General features: G+C 42.4%; 1 protein-coding gene across 2 annotated transcripts in view; it reads left to right on the forward strand.

Annotated features, from left to right (window-relative positions):
• Window positions 1-5,134, forward strand: part of MED18 (mediator complex subunit 18) — a 5,931-nt gene extending 797 nt beyond the window's left edge. For both annotated transcript variants that reach the window (XM_075262724.1, XM_075262723.1), the window contains exon 3: window positions 4,397-5,134. In XM_075262724.1, the coding sequence (XP_075118825.1) occupies window positions 4,397-4,950 (554 nt within the window). In that variant the 3' untranslated portion in view covers window positions 4,951-5,134. The remainder of the gene's footprint in view (window positions 1-4,396) is intronic.
• The last annotated feature ends 17,116 nt before the right edge of the window (window positions 5,135-22,250 follow it).

Genomic DNA, 22,250 nt, shown 5'->3' on the forward strand with positions numbered 1-22,250 from the left:
TCATTGAAAACCGTGAGGAAAATTTATGAAGGTTTCTTAAAGGAAATTTGTCAGGGCAATTTGGGAAAGTAAACCACCCACAAGTCCTTATAGACCAGGAGTTTATTGTCCCAAATCACTCTGTTATAAAGCAATCTGCAATTGTGTTAAAAATAAAAAAGCTTTATGTTCACCTATTGGATATTGGACTACTCGCTGTGCATCGCAGTTCTTCAGTGAAGCCAGAGGATTACTCTTTGTCTTTTGTGCCAGAAGAGCAGCGCAGGCGCCGGGAACACCTGAATTAAGGGGAGAATCATGACTAGGTAAGTATAAAGTTGTTTTTTTTTTTTTGTTTTTTTGTTTTTTTTTTAAATGTGGCCTTGGATTGCTCTATAACAGGGCAATTTGGGACACTAAACCCAAGGTCTATAAGGAACTGTGGGTGGTTAAGGGTATGTTCACACAGAGTTTTTTGCAGGCGGATTTTTGACGAAAAATCCACCTGCAAAAAAGGCTCCCATTGATTTCAGTGGGAGTTACTTGCTTTTTTTTTCTGCTAGCGGGAAAAAGAAGCGGGATGATCCTTCCTCCTGTGGATTTCGCGGCTGAGACGTCCACAGCGCAAGACTCCCTCCTGATTAGGCCCATTCATTTGGGCCTAATCAGGAGTAGAACGCCTCGACTGAATGCCAGTGCACTGTATCAGCATCCTGTCGCAGCTAGCCGCGTAGACGTTCACACGGCGGATTTTGGTTTCCGCCGTGTGAACATACCCTTAGTGTCCTAAATCACTCTGATACGTTCCCTTTAAAGAAAAACTAAGTTAGTTGTCCACAGCAAAGCTTTCATTTCTTATGGTACTTTTAACAAAACTGTGCCTATTGGTTGCTAGGGGCAGCCAACGTGAATCTGACATAATGGGCCAGATTTATTATTATTATATATCTATGTTCAATTTATGGCATAGAAAAGTCACAATTGTTGCGTTTGCGACTTTTTACATGCCACCTGTGACAACAATTCTCGCAACTGGTGTTTTTGCTCATCCCACACTACACTGTGATTTCCGACCTGTACTGGTTTCCAGTATGAACTATTTGTTGTTAGAAATTTGGGAGGATAAAGAAAAGCATTGTCTGGTCTATGGTTTATATTGATGTGAGATGGAACTATGGTGTGGGGGTCTGTCTAGATGACAGAACTCAGGAATGGTCTTTAAAAAAAAAAAAATATCAAAAAGGTATATGCAACACAAAATAATAATTAAAAAACAAAAAACTACAGCTCGCGCAGCAAGAAAAGAGACCTTATACAGATAGACTGGATAAAGAAATGTAAAATTATGAGTATGAAAATATGGCAATGCGAAGATTTTTTTTATTATTATATAAAAAAAATATTATTAAAACATAGAAAATTGTTATCACTGTTATTATTAGGTTAGGTAATCAATATATGGTTGAGGGATCCAACACCTGGGACCCTGAAGAGCAGCTAGCAGTTGAATGCTGCAGCCTGTTCACTGAACACCATACATTATTGTGTATTGCAGCTAAGCCCCGTTTAATTCAGTGGGACTGTGCTATTATGTATGATGTGCTGTGACTGGCACAGGGAAGAGGGCACATTGGTCATGTGTGTAGCAGCCTCTTTAAACACCTGATCTGTGGGGATCCTAGGTGTTGGACCCCCACTGATGACATACTGGAGACCTATCCATCAATATGTATTTCCCACAAAGTCCCTTTAAAGGGATCCTATCATTAAAATGCAATTTTTTTTCTCCCTAACTCGTAGGAATAACCTTAAGAAAGGCTATTCTTCTCCTACCTTTAGATGTCTTCTCAGCGCCGCCGTTCAATGGAAATCCCGGTTTTCTTCTATATGCAAATCTCCAGCGCCGCCTCTATCTTCGCCTGGAATGACCTCTCCCTGCGTCTTCTTCAGTAAGATTGGGTAAGTGGCCACAAGAAAATGGCCGCGTGCATGCGCAGTCGGCTCTGCCCGAGGCCCAACGGCAAAGCCGACTGCGCATGCCTAGAAGTTTAAAGCCAGAAGAAGACGCAGGGAGAGACCGTTAAGGGCAAAGATGGAGGCGACGCTGGAGATTTCTCTCGCAGCATTGGGGACGCCCCCAGTGCTACGAGAGAACTCATTTGCATACAGAAGAAAACCGTGATTTCTCCCAAACAGCAGCGCCGAGAAGACATCTTAAAGTAGGACAAAAATATCCTTTCTTAAAGGGATCCTATCATTAAAACGCAATTTTTTATGACTAACATGTAGGAATAGCCTTAAGAAAGGCTATTCTTTTCCTACCTTTAGATGTTTTCTCCGCGCCGCCATTCGGTAGAAATCCCGGTTTTCGTCTGTATGTAAATGAGTTCTCTTGCAGCACTGGGTGTCAGTCCCCAGCATTCAAACAGCACTGGGGCGTCCCCAATGCTGCGAGAGAACTTTCCAGCGCCGCCTCCATCTACTTCAGGAACGGCCTCTTCACGCATCTTCTTCCAGTGCTGGCGGTCAAACTTCTAGGCCTCGGGCAGAGCCGACTGTGCAAGCCCGCAGCCACAAGAAAAATGGCCGTTTACACCGTAAGTAAGCGGCCATTTTTTGTGGCCTATTGTCTTATACAATGCTTACAATAAAAACTGTATACAAACAAAAAAAAATTACCCAAAAGAATTAGGTATATGAAAATTTCAGTAACTTTGCTGCAACTCAGGTAATTATTTATTTTAATATATTGAACAAAAGGACTTCCCTACACTACACTAAACTATGGATTCTCTAATACTACACCAAAACTAATTTGGAGCAAACTTCTGGGATGCTAAACCTAACTAATTTGGAGCAAACTTTCCAGACACTAAAACTAACCTTTTAGGCCTGGTTCAGATTTGTGTTCAGTATACCATTCAGGGAGTCCACTTGGGGACTTTTTAAAGTCTATTCCTACGTGCTATTAGTTTAAAAATGGTTTTCTAATGATAGTTACATAGTAGATGAGGTTGGATGAAGACATCAGTCCATCAAGTCCATCCTATAACTCTTTAAAGAGGACCTTTCATGGTTTCGGGCACAGGCAGCTCTATATACTGCTGGAAAGCCGACAGTGCGCTGAACTCAGCGCACTTTCGGCTTTCCCAATCTGTGCCTCGGGTGAAGAGTTATCGGTGCCGATACCGTAGCTCTTTACAGTCAGAAGGGAGTTTCTGACACTCTATCAAGATCGTCCTTCTCCACAGCAGCACCTATCGCACTGTACAGTGTGAGCGGGCATGAATGCCCCCTCCCTCTGCTCACAGTGCTCGTCCATAGACGAGTATTATCAGGAGGGGGGGGTTCCTCCCTGCTCACACAGTATAGCGCTATAGGTGCTGCTGTGCAGAAGGACGTTCCTGCAGACTGTCAGGAACACCCTTGTGACTGTGAAGAGGTACGGTACCGGCACCGATAGCTCTTCACACGGGGCACAGATCGGGAACGCCGATAGTGTGTTGAGTTCAGTGCACTGTCGGCTTTCCAGCGGTATATAGAGCTGTTTGTGCCCAAATCCATGAAAGGTCCTCTTTAAGATAAGATAATCTTTTAATATTCCCACCATGGGGAAATTCAATGTGTTACAGCAGCATAGATAATACAATAGTAATACAAAATACAATGAGCAGAGGCATTACAGTGACAGTAGGTACAGATAAAGATAAACGTAAGACGATAGTAAGGGCGAATTCAATCAAATTAATTTACTGTGATTTTAGTCCCTGTTTTCTGCAACGTATAGCCTTGGCCCAGTCAAATGAATAAACTATAAGTCTTGACTGTGTGTTAACTGATGCCTGTCAAATTTTTTAATTTATTTTATTTTTTTCAGAGATCCATTAACTTCAGTGGGTAAATCGGGTCAGTGAAAACAGACCGGATTATCCAATCCATTGAAAAGATAGGCTCTTGCTGCCTAACCACCCAGATGCTGAAACCTGAAAGCCGTGTAGCTTGTATAGCTCCGGTGCCTACTACAGAACCATGCTATAATATTATGGCACTGAGTGTTAATTGTACTAAGCACATTGTAATAGTACGGCGCAGAGTAGGAAGGGTTAAACCTCTATATTGCATAGCTCAGCTTTTTTAACTCTGCTCTTTCTGCTTACAGAGTACAAACTTAACTTGACAAGCTCATTTTAAGCTTTTTTAACCATGTCAAATCTGTTTTAAAGTGTTTATACACAGATTCTGATAGATCCTAGAATGGGGTCTGTTAGATTAACATTGGAACTGTATTTGCAATGTAAACTACACTATTATTTCTGTCAAACATCCGTTATAGGTGTATAAAGATCCTAAAAGGTTTTATCTGTTATTACTTATTCAATCTTTTTTTACTAAATCATTGTTCAATTTTTATGTTTAGGCAGTATACTTGACCAAGGACTAGAGAGCCTCCTTCACCGTTTACGTGGATTATGTGACAACATGGAACCTGAGACATTTGCTGATCATGAAAGTGTATACTTGCTTAAAGGCCAGCAAGCTAGCCCCTTTGTGCTTCGTGCCCGTCGACCACTAGACCGACCAGGAGCACCATGGCACCTTCGTTACCTTGGCCAACCAGAAGCAGGAGACAGAAGCCGGCACACATTGGTTAGAAACTGTGTTGATATTGCTACCTCAGAAGTTTTACCTGAATTTCTCCAAGAAATGGGCTTTCGAATGGACCATGAGTTTATAGCAAGAGGACACTTGTTCCGCAAGGGCGTTATGAAAATTGCAGTCTACAAGGTGTTTCGTGTATTGGTGGCAGGAACAGCTGAAGGTGCTGAGCCACTGTCCCTTTCGTATTTGGTAGAGCTCAGTGTAGTGGCTCCTGCTGGACAGGACAGTGTAGCTGATGAAGTCAGAAGTTTTGCTGAACAGCTTAGGCCGCTGGTACAATTGGAAAAAATAGACCCTAAACGTTTGATGTGAAAAGAGCCATGAAGCCACAATAAGTGTGTGTATGGGTTGTTTTTTTTGTTTTTTTTTGTTTTGTTTTTTTAATAGTCTCCCTATAGTGAGATTTCTTAGTACTGCTATTTCTTGTCACATGAAAAAGGTGGAGTCTGCGGGTAACTGCTCATTAAGCAGATTAAGTTTCCGGATGAACCTAGCGTCAGACTTATCCATTTTGCAAGGATTTATATATTATATTTCTATTTGTATCTTTATGCTAATGTTATGTAAACACTCTATTAAAACAGTATATAGCATTTATACCATACATAGTTTACCTTTCCATGCCAAATTCATGAAGGTTTAAAGCAAACATGTCACCATGAAAATACAGTCTGTTCTGTTCTGTAGTTAACATGCTGTAGAGCATAGGGAGATGAGCAGCTTGATATATAATTTGTGTGAAAAGATCTAGAGTCATTGAGGTTGTTCTTCTTGGTGACTGACAGATCTCCAACTATGGCTGTGGATACTGAGATGTGTCAGTCACCAGTCAGTTGTAGGACTGCTCCCATGACTTTTCGACTATTTCTAAGCATAGGAAAAATAAAAAATAAGAAGTTATACTCATATCACAACTTCACGATTTTTCAGTTGTCTATATGAAGTGATCTAGACTTAGCCTGGTGTTGATTGTACAGTCTAACCGCAGCAGGGAGGAAAGTCTTCTGATAGTGCTACTTGGGGTGAAGCAGTTGGTCACTGACCGTACTGCCCAGTGCTGTCAAGGTCTCATGCATGGGATGAGAGTTATTCTCCAGCATGGAACTCACCATGGACAGCATTCTTCTTTTATCCACCACCTGCACAGGGTCAGGGGGCTCCCCAGGACAGAGCTGGCCCTTCTAATCAGCCTGTCAAGTGTATTTCTATCCCTGCTAGTATGCTACTTCCCCAGCAGGCCACTCTGAAGAACATGGCTGATGCCACTACAGAGGTGAAAAAGATGCTAAGAAGCCTCCTGAGCAGGTAGAACCTGCTGTGACCCTTTCTGTGCAGAGCATCCAGGTGATCTTCCCAGTCCAGCTGATTATTGAGGAGCACATCCTTGTACTTAGAGATATTGACTATCTTTATGCCTGTCCCCAGTTTTGGAGCACGTCTCTGCTTACTAAAGTCCACCACCATCTCCTTGGTCTTCCCAGCATTAATCCTGAGGTATTTCCGCTGGCACCATTCCACAAAATCCCGGTTTAATTTTCTGTACTCTCTGTCATCTCCATCTGTGACAGTTATTACAGTTAGTAACATATCCTGTAGCCAATGGGAGAGTCAGCAGGATGATAAAATAATTGATGTGAGCAAGTTCGATTAATTGAGCTGGCTTTTGTTTCCAGTTATTTTTGGATTAATTGCCCAATCCTACGATATAACCACCTTAGTAATTAGCAGCTGTCTAATTGACAGTATCAATTACTAAGGTGGGACTTAGTGCTAGCCTGTAAAAAAAACAAAAACGAAAGATACCATTATCTACTTACCACCACCAGAAGTCCCAGGAAGAGTCAGATACCTGCTAGGACCTGATCATCTGATGTGATGGTAAGGCAGTGGAATGGCCACAGTCTTGTATTATCAGGCTACGAAGAACCAAAAGCTATGGGCCTTGGGCCGTGGAAATACTAGATTGCAACTGCTTGTAATATTTGGCAAGTTATGAAAATAAGGAGGGAAAAAAAATAAGGACTCCCAATTCATTCTTTTCAATTTACTTACAAAAGATAAATAAAAAATCAACATATTCCCCCTTCCCCCATAATCAATTATGATAAAGCAGCAGCCTAGCATTTCCACCAAAAACCCATTTTTTGGGTTTACCTCGTCTAATAACAGCACCCCAGTACTAGGGTAATTATGCGCAGGTTAGTTGTATCCTTTTTACTAGCTAATACTAAGCCCCCCTTTGTAATGAATGCTATTAATCAGTCAGCTATCCTTCACTAAGGTGGTAATAAGTATTGCAAAAATTAAATTTCACACACATTCCTGATTGACCATGTTATATGAAAAGAAAAAATTAAAACAGCATTTATTGATGGTGTTCAATGAATCCCATGTACTCAAAGCAACCTTGAGAACCTGTGAAACAAAAACACAAAGAGAAACAACTTAAAATCTGCACTGAAACATACAGCAATACACTTTGCATTACGAGTTTATTTCTGTACTCTGTGGATGGGATTTAAATCCCATCCACTACATTGCTACTGCTTATACTGGCAGGTCAAATGCTGGTGACCTGCTGTGAACTTGCCCAATGTCTCTGGATTAGTAAGCAAAATAAACATAATACTCCTCTTTCCTAGGTCCAGCACTATTAACCGGTTAAAGACCGCCGTACGTAAATTTACGGCCTGCGGTCCAGGTACCTAAAGACCGGACTATTGTAAAAATACGTCCTGTCTTTAGGTACCTATTTCGCGGGGGGAGGGGTGCGGGGAGGACGGGGATTAGGTGTTACTAACACCTAACCCCTTCCTCAATAACGTCCAGTCGGAACTGAGTCCGACTGGACGTTTTAACCCTTTCGATCGCGCCGTGAAACATCACGGCGCGATCGAAAGGCATCCGCCGACAATTGAAGCTGATCGGCACCCCCCGCGGCGAGATCGGAGGGTGCCGATAGCAGTAAAAGGTAGTCTGGGGTCTGGCCAGTGACCCCAGACTGCCTGGAGCCCCCACATACCTGGTGATCCTGCCAGGACCTTCTGATGTCAGGCTGTGCGTCTACACAGCCTGACATCCTGCTACGGAATGCCATGTGGGACACCTGCATGCTGTGTCTCACATGGCATTCTATATCAGCAAAGTATTGCTGATTGAAGTGTCCTAAATGGACACATGAAAAAGTAAAAAAAAATGTAAAAAAAATAAAATGAAGTGTATGAAAAAAATTAATAAAGTTATAAAGCCCAAAAATCCCTTTTTCTCAATAGAAAATGAATTATATAAAAAAGAACTAAAAAGTAATAAAAACAATGCATATTTGGTATTGTCGCGTCCGTAACAATCTGTACAATAAAACTGAAATAATATTTAATGTACACGGCGAACGCCGGAAAAAACCCCCAGAAAAAACTCGCCGGAAGTAATGATTTTTCGCCATCTCACCATACAAAATATGCTATAAAAAGTGATCAAAAAGTCATATGCATCCGACAACAGTACCAATAAAAAGCGCAGGTTGTCCCGCAAAAAATAAGCCCTCAACCAACTCTGTCAACCGAAAAATAAAAATGTTACGCCTCTTAGAAGATGCGATGCAAAAAACATTGATTTATGTCCCCAAATGTGTTTTTCCTCTGCAGAACTAGTAACACATAAAAAAATACTATAAATGAGGTATCGCCGTAACCGTACCGACCCGCAGAATAAAGGGAACATGTTACTTATACTATACGCTGCATGGCGCAAAATTAAAAAAGTAAAACTCAATGCCAGGATTGATTTTTTTTTTTAAATCCAGCAAAAAAGGGTTAATAAAATGTATTCAATAAGATGTAGACACCCAAAAATGGTGTCATTACGAAATGCATCTCATCCCGCAAAGAATAAGCCCTTATATGGCCGCGTCACCAGAAACATAAAGAAAATATAGCATCTCACAATGTGAAGACAAAAACCCTCAAAAATCGCCAAATTATTAGAACACAACTGGGTGCGTCATGTAGGGAATATATAAGCTGTGTGAGCGGATATCAGGGGACACCCCAGATTTACAGCTTATGAGGGAACAGACACCAGAAGTGACCCCTAAAGTGACCCCCAGAGTGACTCCCCCAATCATAGGAGCTACGGGGACATAGTAGGGAATTTGGTGTCTGCAATGTCCTCCGCACCGCTTATACATTCCCTCTTCGCCATCCGCTGTGCAGTCACGTCCGGGATACTAATACTCACTACACCCCCTGATAAATTCTTTGAGGGGTGCAGTTTTCAAAATGGGGTCACTCCTGGTACCCCATGGAATCCACTTTTCTGGTACCTTATAGGCTCTACAAACATGACATGGTGTCCAGATACCAAACATCTGAATCTGTACTCCAAATGCCGCATAGCGCTCCTTCCCTTCTGCACCCTGCTGTACGTCCAAACTGCAGTTTATGACACATGTATGACACATGTATGACACTGGTGTACCCCCGGATAACGGACATAATGTCATATGTGGGTATAAACTGATACTAGGGCACAGCCGGACACAGAAGGGAAGAAGGGTCATTTGGTTTTTGGAGCACAGACGGTTTGGTTTTTGGATGCCATGACACTTTTGTAGAGCTGAAACGCCAGTAATTTGGAATCCCCTGATAAATTACCTTATTTTGGAAACTACACCCCTGAAGGATTTATCCAGGGGTACAGACAGCATTTTTAACCCCCAAGTGTTGCTATAACTTTATATATAACTTTATATATAACTTTATATATAACTTTATATATATATAACTTTATTTATAACTTTATATATATATAACTGTAGTGGATTGTGAGAGGTGAAAATGACCATTTTTCCAGGAATACGTCCTTTCAGTGCCTAATATATTGTGCCCACCTTGTATCAGAGATGAACGCTCTAAAAGCTGTTGTGCCTGGGATACCCGTTTAACAGTTTTTGGAGTGTCTCTGCTGACATAAGTCGGGCACAACCTGTTGCACACTGAAATGGCAAATCTGTAAAATTTTCATTTTTAACTTCTCTATCAGTTGCGATTTCATTTCTGGAAACTAAATAAATGCAACACTCAAGGGTTAAAAATTCTCGCTACACCACTTGATAAATCCCATCAGTGGGGTAGTGTCCAAAATAGGGTGACATGTCTGCGGATTCCACTTTATTGGCAATTCAGGGGCTTTGCAAAAGTGGCAAAAAAAACCAAACTGTGCTCCAAAAACCAAAATAGCGCTCCTTCCCTTCTGTCCCCGGTTGTGCCCAAACAGCCATTTCTACCCACATATGGCATTAAGTACGTTATCCGGGGTACACCAGTGTCATACATGTGGGCATACACTGCTATTTGGGTACCCAGCAGGGTGCAGATGTGAAGGAGCAATATGTGCTTTTGGAGTGCAGATTTAGATTCTTCGTTTTTGGACACCATGTCACATTTGCAGAGACCCTAAAATTGCCCCTACAAAATGGGGTCACTTCTTGGTGAATTCCAGTTTACTGGAACCTCCAGGGCTCTGCAAAAACATCATGGCGCCCAGAGGGTCCCTCTAAATCTGTACCCCAAAAGCTAAAACGCACAGTGGTCCTTCCCTTCTGAGCCCTGCTGTGTGCCCAAGCAGCAGTTTACACCCACATATATAATTTTTTGACCCCCGGGATGGCCCACTTAATAGTTTTAGGAGTGCAGGTCTCTGACAACACAAAGTGGGTACAACGTATTGGGCACCGAAATGGCATATTTTAAAAAATTTCAATTTTCATTTTGTACATTAATTTTTGGGAAGCATTTTAGGCTCAAAATGATAATACCCCTTGATACATTCCTTGACAGGTGTAGTTTCTAAAATGGGGTCACTTTTGAGGGGTTTCCATTGTATTGATACTTTAGGGGCTCTGCAAATGCGACATGGCACCTGAAAACTATTCCAGCAACATCTGCCCTCCAAAATCCAAATAGCGCTCTTTCCATTCTGAGCCCCAGCATGTACCCATACAGCAGATTTTGGCCACATATGGGGTATTGCCGTGTTCAGAAGAAATTGTGTAACAAACTGTGGGGGGCTTTTAATTCTTAAACTATTTGCAAAATTAAAACTATGGCGCTAAATGGACGATTTATTGGGAAAAAAAGTAATTTTTCATTTTCACGTCCCAATGTTAATAAAATCTGTGAAACACCTGTGAGGCCAAAATACTCACTCTACCCCTAGACAGATTCTATGAGGGGTGTAGTTTCCAAAATGGGGTCACTTATAGGGGGTTTCCACTGTATTGGTACTTTAGGGGCTCTGCAAATGCGACATGGGACCTGAAAAATATTCCAGCAAAATCTGCCCTCCAAAAGCCAAATAGCCCTCTTTCCATTCTGAGCCCCGCCATGTTCCCATACAGCAGATTATGACCACATATGGGGCATTTCTGTGTTCAGCAGAATTTGTGTAACGAACTTTAGGGAGCTTTTTCTCCTTTATCCTCTTGTGAAAATTAAAAATTTGGGGCTAAATTGACAGTTTGTTGGAAAAAAAGTAATTTTTCATTTTCATGGCCCAATGTTAATAAAATCTGTGAAACAGCTGTAGGGTCAAAATGCTCACTCTACCCTTTAATATGTTCTGTGGGGGGTGTAGTTTCCCAAATGGGGTCACTTTTAGGGGGTTTCTACTGTATTGGTTCTCTAGGGGCTCTGCTAATGCGACATGGCACCTAAAATTATTCCAGCAAAATCTGCCATCCAAAAGCCAAATAGCGCTCCTTCCATTCTGAGCCCCGCCATGTTCCCATACAGCAGATTATAGCCACATATGGGGTATTGCCGTGTTCAGGAGAAATTGTTTAACAAACTGTGGGGGGCTTTTACTCCTTTAACCCCTTGTGAAAATGAAAACTTTGGAGATAAAGTGACATTTTAGTAATTTTTCATTTACACATCCCAATGTTAGTAAAATCTGTGAAACAACTGTAGGGTCTAAATGCTGACTATACCCCTTGATGAATTCTGTGAGGGGTGTGGATTCTAAAATGGGGTCACTTTTGGGGGGTTTCCATTGTTTTGGTACTCTAGGGTCTCTGCAAATAAGGCATGGCGCTGAAAATTATTCCAGCAAAATCTGCTGTTCAAACACCCAGTGTCGCTCCTTCCCTTCCATGCACTGCCGTGTGCCCAAAAATCAGTTTACACCCACATGTGGGGTATTTCTGTGCACGGGAGAAATTGCACAATAAACTGTCAGATGCATTTTCTCCTTCAACCCTTTGTGAATGTGTTAATTTTGGGTCTAAATGAATGTATTAGTGAAAAAAAATGAAATGTCTAAATTTCACTGCCATATTATTTTTATTCTTATGAAATGCTTAAAGGGTTAACAAACATCCCAAATGCTGTTTTGAATAATTTGAGGGGTGCAGTTTTGAAAATGGGGTAATTTATGGGGGTTTCTATTATACAGGCCTTTATAATTACTTTCAGAACTGAAGTGGTCCCTAAAAAATTGGTTTGGAGAATTTTCTTGTAAATCTGGAAAATTGCTGTTACACTTGTAAGCCTTGTGACGTCCAAAATAAATTAAAAGACAATCAAAAGATGATGCCAATATAAAGCAGAGATATGGGAGATAATATTTATTCATGTATTTGGATGGTATGACTATCTGCCTGAGAAGCAGAGAATTTCACATTTTGAAAATTGCAATTTTTTTCAAATTTCCATCAAATTTCCTAGTTTTTTTTATAAATAAATGCAAAAATATTGATTAGTGTTTACCACTAACATGAAGTATAATGTGTTACGAGAAAACCATCTCAAATTCATTTGTGTAAGTTAAACCGTCTCAAAGTTATTGCCATTTAAAGTGACACATGTCAGTTTTGAAAAAAGAGGCCTGGTCTTTAACATACTTTTGGGCCTGGTCCTTAACCGGTTAATTGTGGTGCACAGCTATTGCGGAGACTCTTTCAGCAACCAAAAGTCCCTGCACTAGGAAGGAGATACTCACAGTCATTCGTTACAAGTAACCCTGGACCACAGCAAAGCTGGCAATGACCACTTAAAGCTGTGATTAATTGCTTTACATTATGTGGTCCAAATGTAACCCTAAGCTACATGATTTAAAGCTGTCAAGTTTTACCTGTCATTTCCAGCCTTACTGCATTCCATGGTTACTTGAAATGAATGACTGCAGAAGTGCAGTAACTTATTGTTGTTGAAAGATTCCCCGCTCCAGTTGTACCAAAAATAATATCATGGTTATTAATTGTGGTGCACATCTCTTTAAGTCCTTGCTGTAAGAAGGGTTACTCATGGTTTTTCACTTCTCAGGACACGTGAGGGAGGGGATAGTTTAGATCCTGGATGTATGCAACAATGTTTGGACAGCACCCGGTGGCCATCCAAAGCTCAATACTATTGCCCGAAGGGATCCCACAGAAAACTGTGCATCATATTCTGGCTTCAGTTTCCCTATGACTTCTCTGCACCAGGCCAGAGAGAGACTTATAGGGGTATTCCTAACTGGCATGTTTCACCAAGCTGCATGCTGTGTGCTCAGTTCTCTTCCTGGTTTTCTTGGTACATTGGTGGGTGGGGTTTCACTTGCAGTCTCACAGGCAAAGCTCTGCTATCTCTCTTCATAGCAGTACATGTTTGCAGCCAGTAATGAGGGATGGTTGTAAATAAATTTGTATAGTATCACTGGAAGATGCACAATATGAAACTGATGTAGCAGAGCTGGATTTGATAGGTGATGAGAATCCCAAACTTACATGCTACAGAACCACGAGTCAGCTTGCAATAAACTCCGTTTTAGGTCTGTGCTTACATACAGAGGTAACATTCTCCCTGTCTCAGCCCTTATAAGCAAAATTAAATTAACCGACTGATAACTGGAAAAGCTGGAGATAAACGGCTCAGAAATACAAGCACGGAGCACTCAGCTCCCCCTCCCCTCCTGAGAGCAGGGAGCTATGTCACTTGTCCTGGGCGGACCCAGGTCTGTAGTTATGGAAACACAGTGTAAACAATGAAGTTAATAAATTGAGATAACAGCCAAACAAGGCAGTTTTGATGAAGCAATGTATTTAGGAAAAGTCTTAACTCCACATAAGCTAGCGGTATTGATAGGATCCTTGAGATGGGACAACCCCTTTAAACTTAAGCTGGACATATACACTTATAAAACTGATACCTTTTTATTTGAACTGCATTGAATGGTATAGTCCATGAATAGAGAAAGTTTTTGAATCCTGTAAAAAAAAAACATTAGCTTACCTCCCATACATAACAGCTGGCTTGTCCTTAAGGGAAAAATGTTAGTAGAGGTAAAGCTGTAGTACTGTATTTTTTAGACTTCAAGATGGTCTCTCCACCCCCAGCCCACCCCCAAATTTGGGAGGAAAATGGGGTTGCGTGTTATAGCCCAAATGTAAAGGGTGGTGGGCAGTGATGGTGGATCAGGATCACAGGAGGCAGGAACAGGTGTGCTGCTAGCTGGAGATGGCTGGGGTCCCGCAGCACCATGATAGCGATCAGGGAAAGCCTTACACTCTTCTCTCCTGGGATTCCAAATTCCCCAGCATTGTGTTTGGGGCTCTTCTGGCCTGTGATTGAGCTCTAGGCCACCGCGCCTTGTGTGAGCGCTGAAGTCCAACAACAGGCTCCAGCAGTGATATTTGGGACGCGTTACCTCAGTCACAAGCAGAATGAAGATGCTGAGGAGAGCAGGATGGAGCGAGGATGCTTGGGAAAGGAGAGTGTTTGTTAATTTTTATCACTTCCCCTGGGTCTCTGTAGACCCCAGTGTATAATAATATCACTGGGCCACTGTGGGAAGAATATTATACTGTGTGGGGGTCACTGTGGGTTACATATTGTACTGTGTGAAGAGCATATTGTACTGTGTGGGGGCCAGGCGATGCAGACACATTAGGAGAAGAAATTCTGTGCCAACTGTATGTGCCTTCATCACGTGTTTGGTGTGTTCCACGTTAACATGGGCAAATTCTACTGCAGGACCACCTGTTGCAGAACTACAACAGTCATGCTCATACTTATGGACAGATTGGGATAATGGGAGCTTTAGTTTGGCAACAGTTGCACAGCCACACAGATTGTGCAAAAATGCTTTCCCCATTCAAGAATGTTGGACAACCTTTGACCCTGCAGTAGCAGATCTCTGCCATAACAGAACTCCTTCACCTCCTGATAAATTTATTTTTTCCCCCTCTAAAACCTATGTGCGTCTTATGGTCTGGGGTGTCTTATAGCCCTAAAAATACGGTATATAAGCATTGAAATAGTTCCTCCAAATTTGACAGTGTCAAATTCTTGATCTGTCAAGTTCTTGTATGACAGTAGTTAAATGCAAATCGCAGTGCCCCTCTTACATTGGCAGCGTAAATTTTGTAATTTTTTTATGATGCTTTCTACTTCCTGTATGGACTTTAAAATCCTATCCTATTAATATTATAAAGGTGAAAGTTTGTGATTTTGGATGTTTGTGGGTTTGTTCCTCAATCACAGTCAAACGGCTGAATGGATTTTGGGGAAATTTCACACACATACACATTTGCCAGGAAAAGGTAGGCTACTTTAAATGTGGGTCACTCAACCCAAATCGCCACCGTGACCCTCCAAACAATCCTCCAGCTCGGCTGCAGCAGCTGGCATTCTGCCAGCGCTGGTCTGTGCACGCACCTCCTATTGGTGCATGGCAGGCTGTGGGAGGGCTCTGGAGCCAGGGCTGTGGCACCATAGGTTAGGGCTGAAGGTGGTCGTGCCGATTCAGCAGGGAAACACTGAGGAAGATGGCGGCAGCCCACATGGTCTCGGCGCAGCAGCTGTCTCAGCCCACACAGCTCTCGGACGGAGGAGGCTGCTGCACCTGACATACCACAGGTAAGTGCAGCGGGTACAGGGGTTGGGGTGTCCCGGGTGGGGGGGAGCAACCACATTCCCCAGCTTCATGTCCCCCCCCTTCATTGGCCCCAGTGTAGTTGGACTAACCTTGCCACGCTCCCCCGATGCTCTCTCCACTCGCTCGATGCACATAGGTGTCTGGTGGCTGGCTGTGTATGGCAGGTACCCTGCAATACAGGAGCCGGTATTCGGCAATGCACTGTATGATACTGGCACCTGGATTGCAGTCTACCTGCCTAGGCTGCAATACAAGCGCAGGCCTGACAGACCAGGGAGGCAGAGCAAGGCTCCGGCTGTCATAGCAACCTGATGCCCTCGCTCTGCCTCCTATACGCCGCACGCAGCCAGCCGCCCGACACTGATGTGCAGCAAGCGAGCGGAGAGAGCGACGGGGGAGCGTGGCAAGGTGAGTCCAACTACACTGAGGATGATGTGGGGGGGGGGGCTTGAGGCTGGGAGCAGAGATGGGGGGACAAGAAACTGGGGGCAGATGAAGGGGGGACAAGAAACTGGTGGCAGATGAAGGGGGGGGACAAGCACCTGGAGGCAGTGATGGGGGGACAACAAACTGGGGGCAGAGATAGGGGGGGACAACAAACTGGAGGCAGAGATAGGTGGGGCAACAAACTGGGGGCAGAGATGAGTGGGTACAAGAAACTGGGGTCAGATGAAAGGGGGACAAGAAACTGGGGGCAGAGATGGGGGGACAAGAAACTGGGGGCCGATGAAAGGGGGGACAAGAAACTGTGGGCAGAGATAGGGGGGCAGGAAGCTGGGGTCAGATGAAGGGAGGGTCAAGAAACTGGGGGCAGAGGTAGGGGGACAAGAAACTGGGGGTAGATGAAGGGAGAGACATGAAACTGGGGGCAGAGATGGGGGGGCAGACATGGGAGAACAAGAAATATAAGCGGTTCAGCACCACCGCCAACCCCCGGACGAAGTCGCGGGTAACTGCTAGTTAGTATATAATGCCTGTGCACATGGACCCCAAAAGAAAGTTTCTACATATTGCACACTATAGATATAGCTGTTTGAAGTTACCCTTCACTACCCTCATTTTCTCTGCAGAAACAACTCTCAATACGGAAGCAAAGTAAAGAATAAAGAGAGGTGAGATTTCACAGAAAGAAAGTTTATTACAAAATTTATTAATGACACAAATACAGTCCTATGAAAAAGTTTGGGCACCCCTATTAATCTTAATCATTTTTAGTTCTAAATATTTTGGTGTTTGCAGCAGCCATTTCAGCTTGATATATCTACTAACTGATGGACACAGTAATATTTCAGGATTGAAATGAGGTTTATTGTACTAACAGAAAATGTGCAATATGCATTAAACCAAAATTTGACCGGTGCAAAAGTATGGGCACCTCAACAGAAAAGTGACATTAATATTTAGTAGATCCTCCTTTTACAAAGATAACAGCCTCTACTCGCTTCCTGTAGCTTTTAATCAGTTCCTGGATCCTGGATGAAGGGATTTTGGACCATTCCTCTTTACAAAACAATTCAAGTTCAGTTCAGTTTGATGGTCGCTGAGCATGGACAGCCTGCTTCAAATCGTCCCACAGATGTTCAATGATATTCAGGTCTGGGGACTGGGATGGCCATTCCAGAACATTGTAATTGTTCCTCTGCATGAATGCCTGAGTCGATTTGGAGCGGTGTTTTGGATCATTGTCTTGCTGAAGTATCCATCCCTGGCTTAACTTCAACCTCGTCACTGATTCTTGAACATTATTCTCAAGAATCTGCTGATACTGAGTGGAATCCATGCAACCCTCAACTTTAACAAGATTCCCGGCGCCGGCATTGGCCACACAGCCCCAAAGAATGATGGAACCTCCACCAAATTTTACAGTGGGTAGCAAGTGTTTTTCTTGGAATGCTGTTATTTTGGACGCCATGCATAACGCCTTTTTGTATGACCAAACAACTCAATCTTTGTTTCATCAGTCCACAGGACCTTCATCCAAAATGAAGCTGGCTTGTCCAAATGTGCTTTTGCATACCTCAGGCGACTCTGTTTGTGGCGTGCTTGCAGAAACGGCTTCTTTCTCATCACTCTCCCATACAGCTTCTCCTTGTGCAAAGTGCACTGTATTGTTGACCGATGCACAGTGACACCATCTGCAGCAAGATGATGCTGCAGCTCTTTGGAGGTGGTCTGTGGATTGTCCTTGACTGTTCTCACCATTCTTCTTCTCTGCCTTGCTGATATTTTTCTTGGCCTGCCACTTCTGGGCTTAACAAGAACTGTCCCTGTGGTCTTCCATTTCCTTACTATGTTCCTCACAGTGGAAACTGACAGGTTAAATCTCTGAGACAACTTTTTGTATCCTTCCCCTGAACAACTATGTTGAACAATCTTTGTTTTCAGATCATTTGAGAGTTGTTTTGAGTAGCCCATGATGCCACTCTTCAGAGGAGATTCAAATAGGAGATCAACTTGCAATTGGCCACCATAAATACCTTTTCTTATGATTGGATACATCTGGCTATGAAGTTCAAAGCTCACTGAGGTTACAAAACCAATTTTGTGCTTCAGTAAGTCAGTAAAAAGTAGTTAGGGGAATTCAAATCAATAAAATGATAAGGGTGCCCATACTTTTGCACCGGTCAAATTTTGGTTTAATGCATATTGCACATTTTCTGTTAGTACAATAAACCTCATTTCAATCCTGAAATATTACTGTGTCCATCAGTTATTAGATATATGAAACTGAAATGGCTGTTGCAAACACCAAAATATTTAGAACAAAAAATGATTAAGATTAATAGGGGTGCCCAAACTTTTTCATAGGACTGTACTTCCAGGAAATCAAAAGTTGTTCAGAATCTTAGTTATGCTAAGCGTACAGCGCTGTACAGCGCTTCTGATAACTTTCCTAACTGGCATAAAAATGTTACAAAAACACTGCTAAATAATGTCTGGTCACTGCTGTTTTCTCCTCTCACATAAGCTGCCATTACCTTGTAGCGCGCAGTAAAAGAATTTTAAACTGTTGACCCGATGGTATCGCTGCCCTACCCTCCTCCATAGAATCTTCCCCTTGGTCTCTGACCAATGTTGGAGCTGTGGTATCGCAGAGGGATCCCTCCTGCATATTTGGTGGGATTGCGGGGAAATTAAGCCCTTCTGGTTGTCTGTGTTTTCGCTGTACAAGAAGGTTTCTGGCCACCACCTGACTCCTACCCCGCAGGTGGATCTCCTCTCCCTCATCCCTGGTAAACTTTCTGCTGTTAAGGGCGATCTCTTGCGCCACTTCCTCACGGCCGCCAGGATGGTTATCCCTCACCACTGGCGCAGTACCAACCCCCCCTCTCTAGTGGAGTGGTTGCAGGAGTTTCTGCTCATTTGTAGAATGGAGTAACTTGTGGTGATGGACTTGCCTGACTCCTCCAAGTTCGAATCCCTCTGGCGGCCGTTGTTGATGTTCCAGGAATCGTCGGAGTTTTCCTCCCTGTTTGCCTGATCCCTTCAGTATGACTGCTCCTAGTTCCCCGTTGTCTGTTTTTCCCCAGACTGGCCTGACATTTGGTTCTGTCCCCCTCTCCCTACGTCTGGCGTGTGTCTTGTCCCCCCTACCCCCTTTGTTTCTAGTCTGTGGCCTTTGTCTTGTCTGCCCCCTCCATCCTGTCTTTCTTTTTTATTTCTTGGGTTGAGTCTTGGTTGTTCCTGGCGGAGTCTCTCCCCCAGCTATTGCGTTGTCCTACGGCCCTGCGCAGCCGCATTTTTGGGATGTGTTTTTCATTCGTTTGGTTTTTCCTTTTGTTTGTTCTTACTTGTTTGCAAATTTCATAATAAAAATTGATTACACCTAAATAATGTCTGGTACCACCCATTTGTATATTTACTTTGTATATTAAATGTACAAAAGTTGTAATGTCCACATCTGACATTACCTTTTTGTATGACTCCTATCCAACCAAGTAGATACATAAAGCAACCTCTCACTAGTCAATCTTTGATTGTGCAACTCTATCTAGAACTGACGAGTGGGCGGTGTGGTAAGATCTTAATTTGGGATCCCTCAAGATAATGGTCCAATTAATTAAGATGTTCGCTTCCTTTAACCATTTATACTTTTAAACAGATTTGATTGTGTAAATCTATCTGCACGACTTTTTGATTCATCTAACAATTCTTCCGGATACCCCCTTAACCTCAGGTGTTGTTTCATATCCAGTTCCTGCTCTTCAAATTTATACATGTCACTATTTAACCTTAAATAAATAAACTGTCCATAAGGAATAGGTCCTTCCACATGGGATGGGTGAAAGTACTGGAAATGTAATATAGAATTTACTGCTGTTCTCTTACAAAACCCTTGTTTTCAAATTCATAATTTTCTACCATCACCAAAACATCCAAAAATTCTGACTGATGTCCCCCAAACTGATTGGAGAACATGTTCATTTGGTTGGTGTCATTGAGATATGTGACAAACTCCCAAAACTGTACTGAAGAGCCCGCCCATACCACAAAAATGTCTTCCACATATCTTATATTTAGTAAACTTGATTGAGTATGGATGGATTGTCGAGGGAGAACACGTATCACGCCTCAAAAAACACCTAATTAATATTTTCTAATGTACATGCAACTGTTCTCCCCATCATGGTACTGATACAATAACTATACCAATTTTTTTTCCAAACTTAAAGGCGTTATGTGTATGCATGAAACATAAGCCCTCACAAACAAAACTTACAAATTTGGGACTTCTCTCACTTCTTGTTTATACAGTCCTATGAAAAAGTTTGGGCACCCCTATTAATCTTAATCATTTTTTGTTCTAAATATTTTGGTGTTTGCAACAGCCATTTCAGTTTCATATATCTAATAACTGATGGACACAGTAATATTTCAGGATTGAAATGAGGTTTATTGTACTAACAGAAAATGTGCAATATGCATTAAACCAAAATTTGACCGGTGCAAAAGTATGGGCACCCTTATCATTTTATTGATTTGAATTCCCCTAACTACTTTTTACTGACTTACTGAAGCACAAAATTGTTTTTGTAACCTCAGTGAGCTTTGAACTTCATAGCCAGATGTATCCAATCATAAGAAAAGGTATTTATGGTGGCCAATTGCAAGTTGATCTCCTATTTGAATCTCCTCTGAAGAGTGGCATCATGGGCTACTCAAAACAACTCTCAAATGATCTGAAAACAAAGATTGTTCAACATAGTTGTTCAGGGGAAGGATACAAAAAGTTGTCTCAGAGATTTAACCTGTCAGTTTCCACTGTGAGGAACATAGTAAGGAAATGGAAGACCACAGGGACAGTTCTTGTTAAGCCCAGAAGTGGCAGGCCAAGAAAAATATCAGCAAGGCAGAGAAGAAGAATGGTGAGAACAGTCAAGGACAATCCACAGACCACCTCCAAAGAGCTGCAGCATCATCTTGCTGCAGATGGTGTCACTGTGCATCGGTCAACAATACAGTGCACTTTGCACAAGGAGAAGCTGTATGGGAGAGTGATGAGAAAGAAGCCGTTTCTGCAAGCACGCCACAAACAGAGTCGCCTGAGGTATGCAAAAGCATATTTGGACAAGCCAGCTTCATTTTGGATGAAGGTCCTGTGGACTGATGAAACAAAGATTGAGTTGTTTGGTCATACAAAAAGGCGTTATGCATGGCGTCCAAAAAAACAGCATTCCAAGAAAAACACTTGCTACCCACTGTAAAATTTGGTGGAGGTTCCATCATTCTTTGGGGCTGTGTGGCCAATGCCGGCGCCGGGAATCTTGTTAAAGTTGAGGGTTGCATGGATTCCACTCAGCATCCGCAGATTCTTGAGAATAATGTTCAAGAATCAGTGACGAGGTTGAAGTTAAGCCAGGGATGGATACTTCAGCAAGACAATGATCCAAAACACCGCTCCCAATCGACTCAGGCATTCATGCAGAGGAACAATTACAATGTTCTGGAATGGCCATCCCAGTCCCCAGACCTGAATATCATTGAACATCTGTGGGACGATTTGAAGCAGGCTGTCCATGCTCGGCGACCATCAAACTGAACTGAACTTGTAAAGAGGAATGGTCCAAAATCCCTTCATCCAGGATCCAGGAACTGATTAAAAGCTACAGGAAGCGACTAGAGGCTGTTATCTTTGTAAAAGGAGGATCTACTAAATATTAATGTCACTTTTCTGTTGAGGTGCCCATACTTTTGCACCGGTCAAATTTTGGTTTAATGCATATTGCACATTTTCTGTTAGTACAATAAACCTCATTTCAATCCTGAAATATTACTGTGTCCATCAGTTATTAGATATATCAAGCTGAAATGGCTGCTGCAAACACCAAAATATTTAGAACTAAAAATGATTAAGATTAATAGGGGTGCCCAAACTTTTTCATAGGACTGTATGTTGCTGACTAATTAAATCCCCAAGTAGTGCGGTATACGTGTATATAGACTCTACATCTATGAATGCAATATGAAAATTTCCTAATACACAAACTATGTCAGTGCTACCAAGAAGGGATAAGTATCCTTCAAGTATCCTCCAAAAATGGGTGTAATAGCCAATTGTGGTATTGGGATATGGGTTTAGTTACTCTTCCCACCCCTGAATCTATTGGTCAACGGGTGGGGGTCTCCATAGATCTATGAATTTTGGATACAAAATACCATCAAGGCTTCCAAGGGAATTTGGGATACAAGTTGCTTTT

Source organism: Leptodactylus fuscus, chromosome 2, assembly GCF_031893055.1.
Source record: "Leptodactylus fuscus isolate aLepFus1 chromosome 2, aLepFus1.hap2, whole genome shotgun sequence".
Taxonomy (NCBI): Eukaryota; Metazoa; Chordata; class Amphibia; order Anura; family Leptodactylidae; genus Leptodactylus; species Leptodactylus fuscus.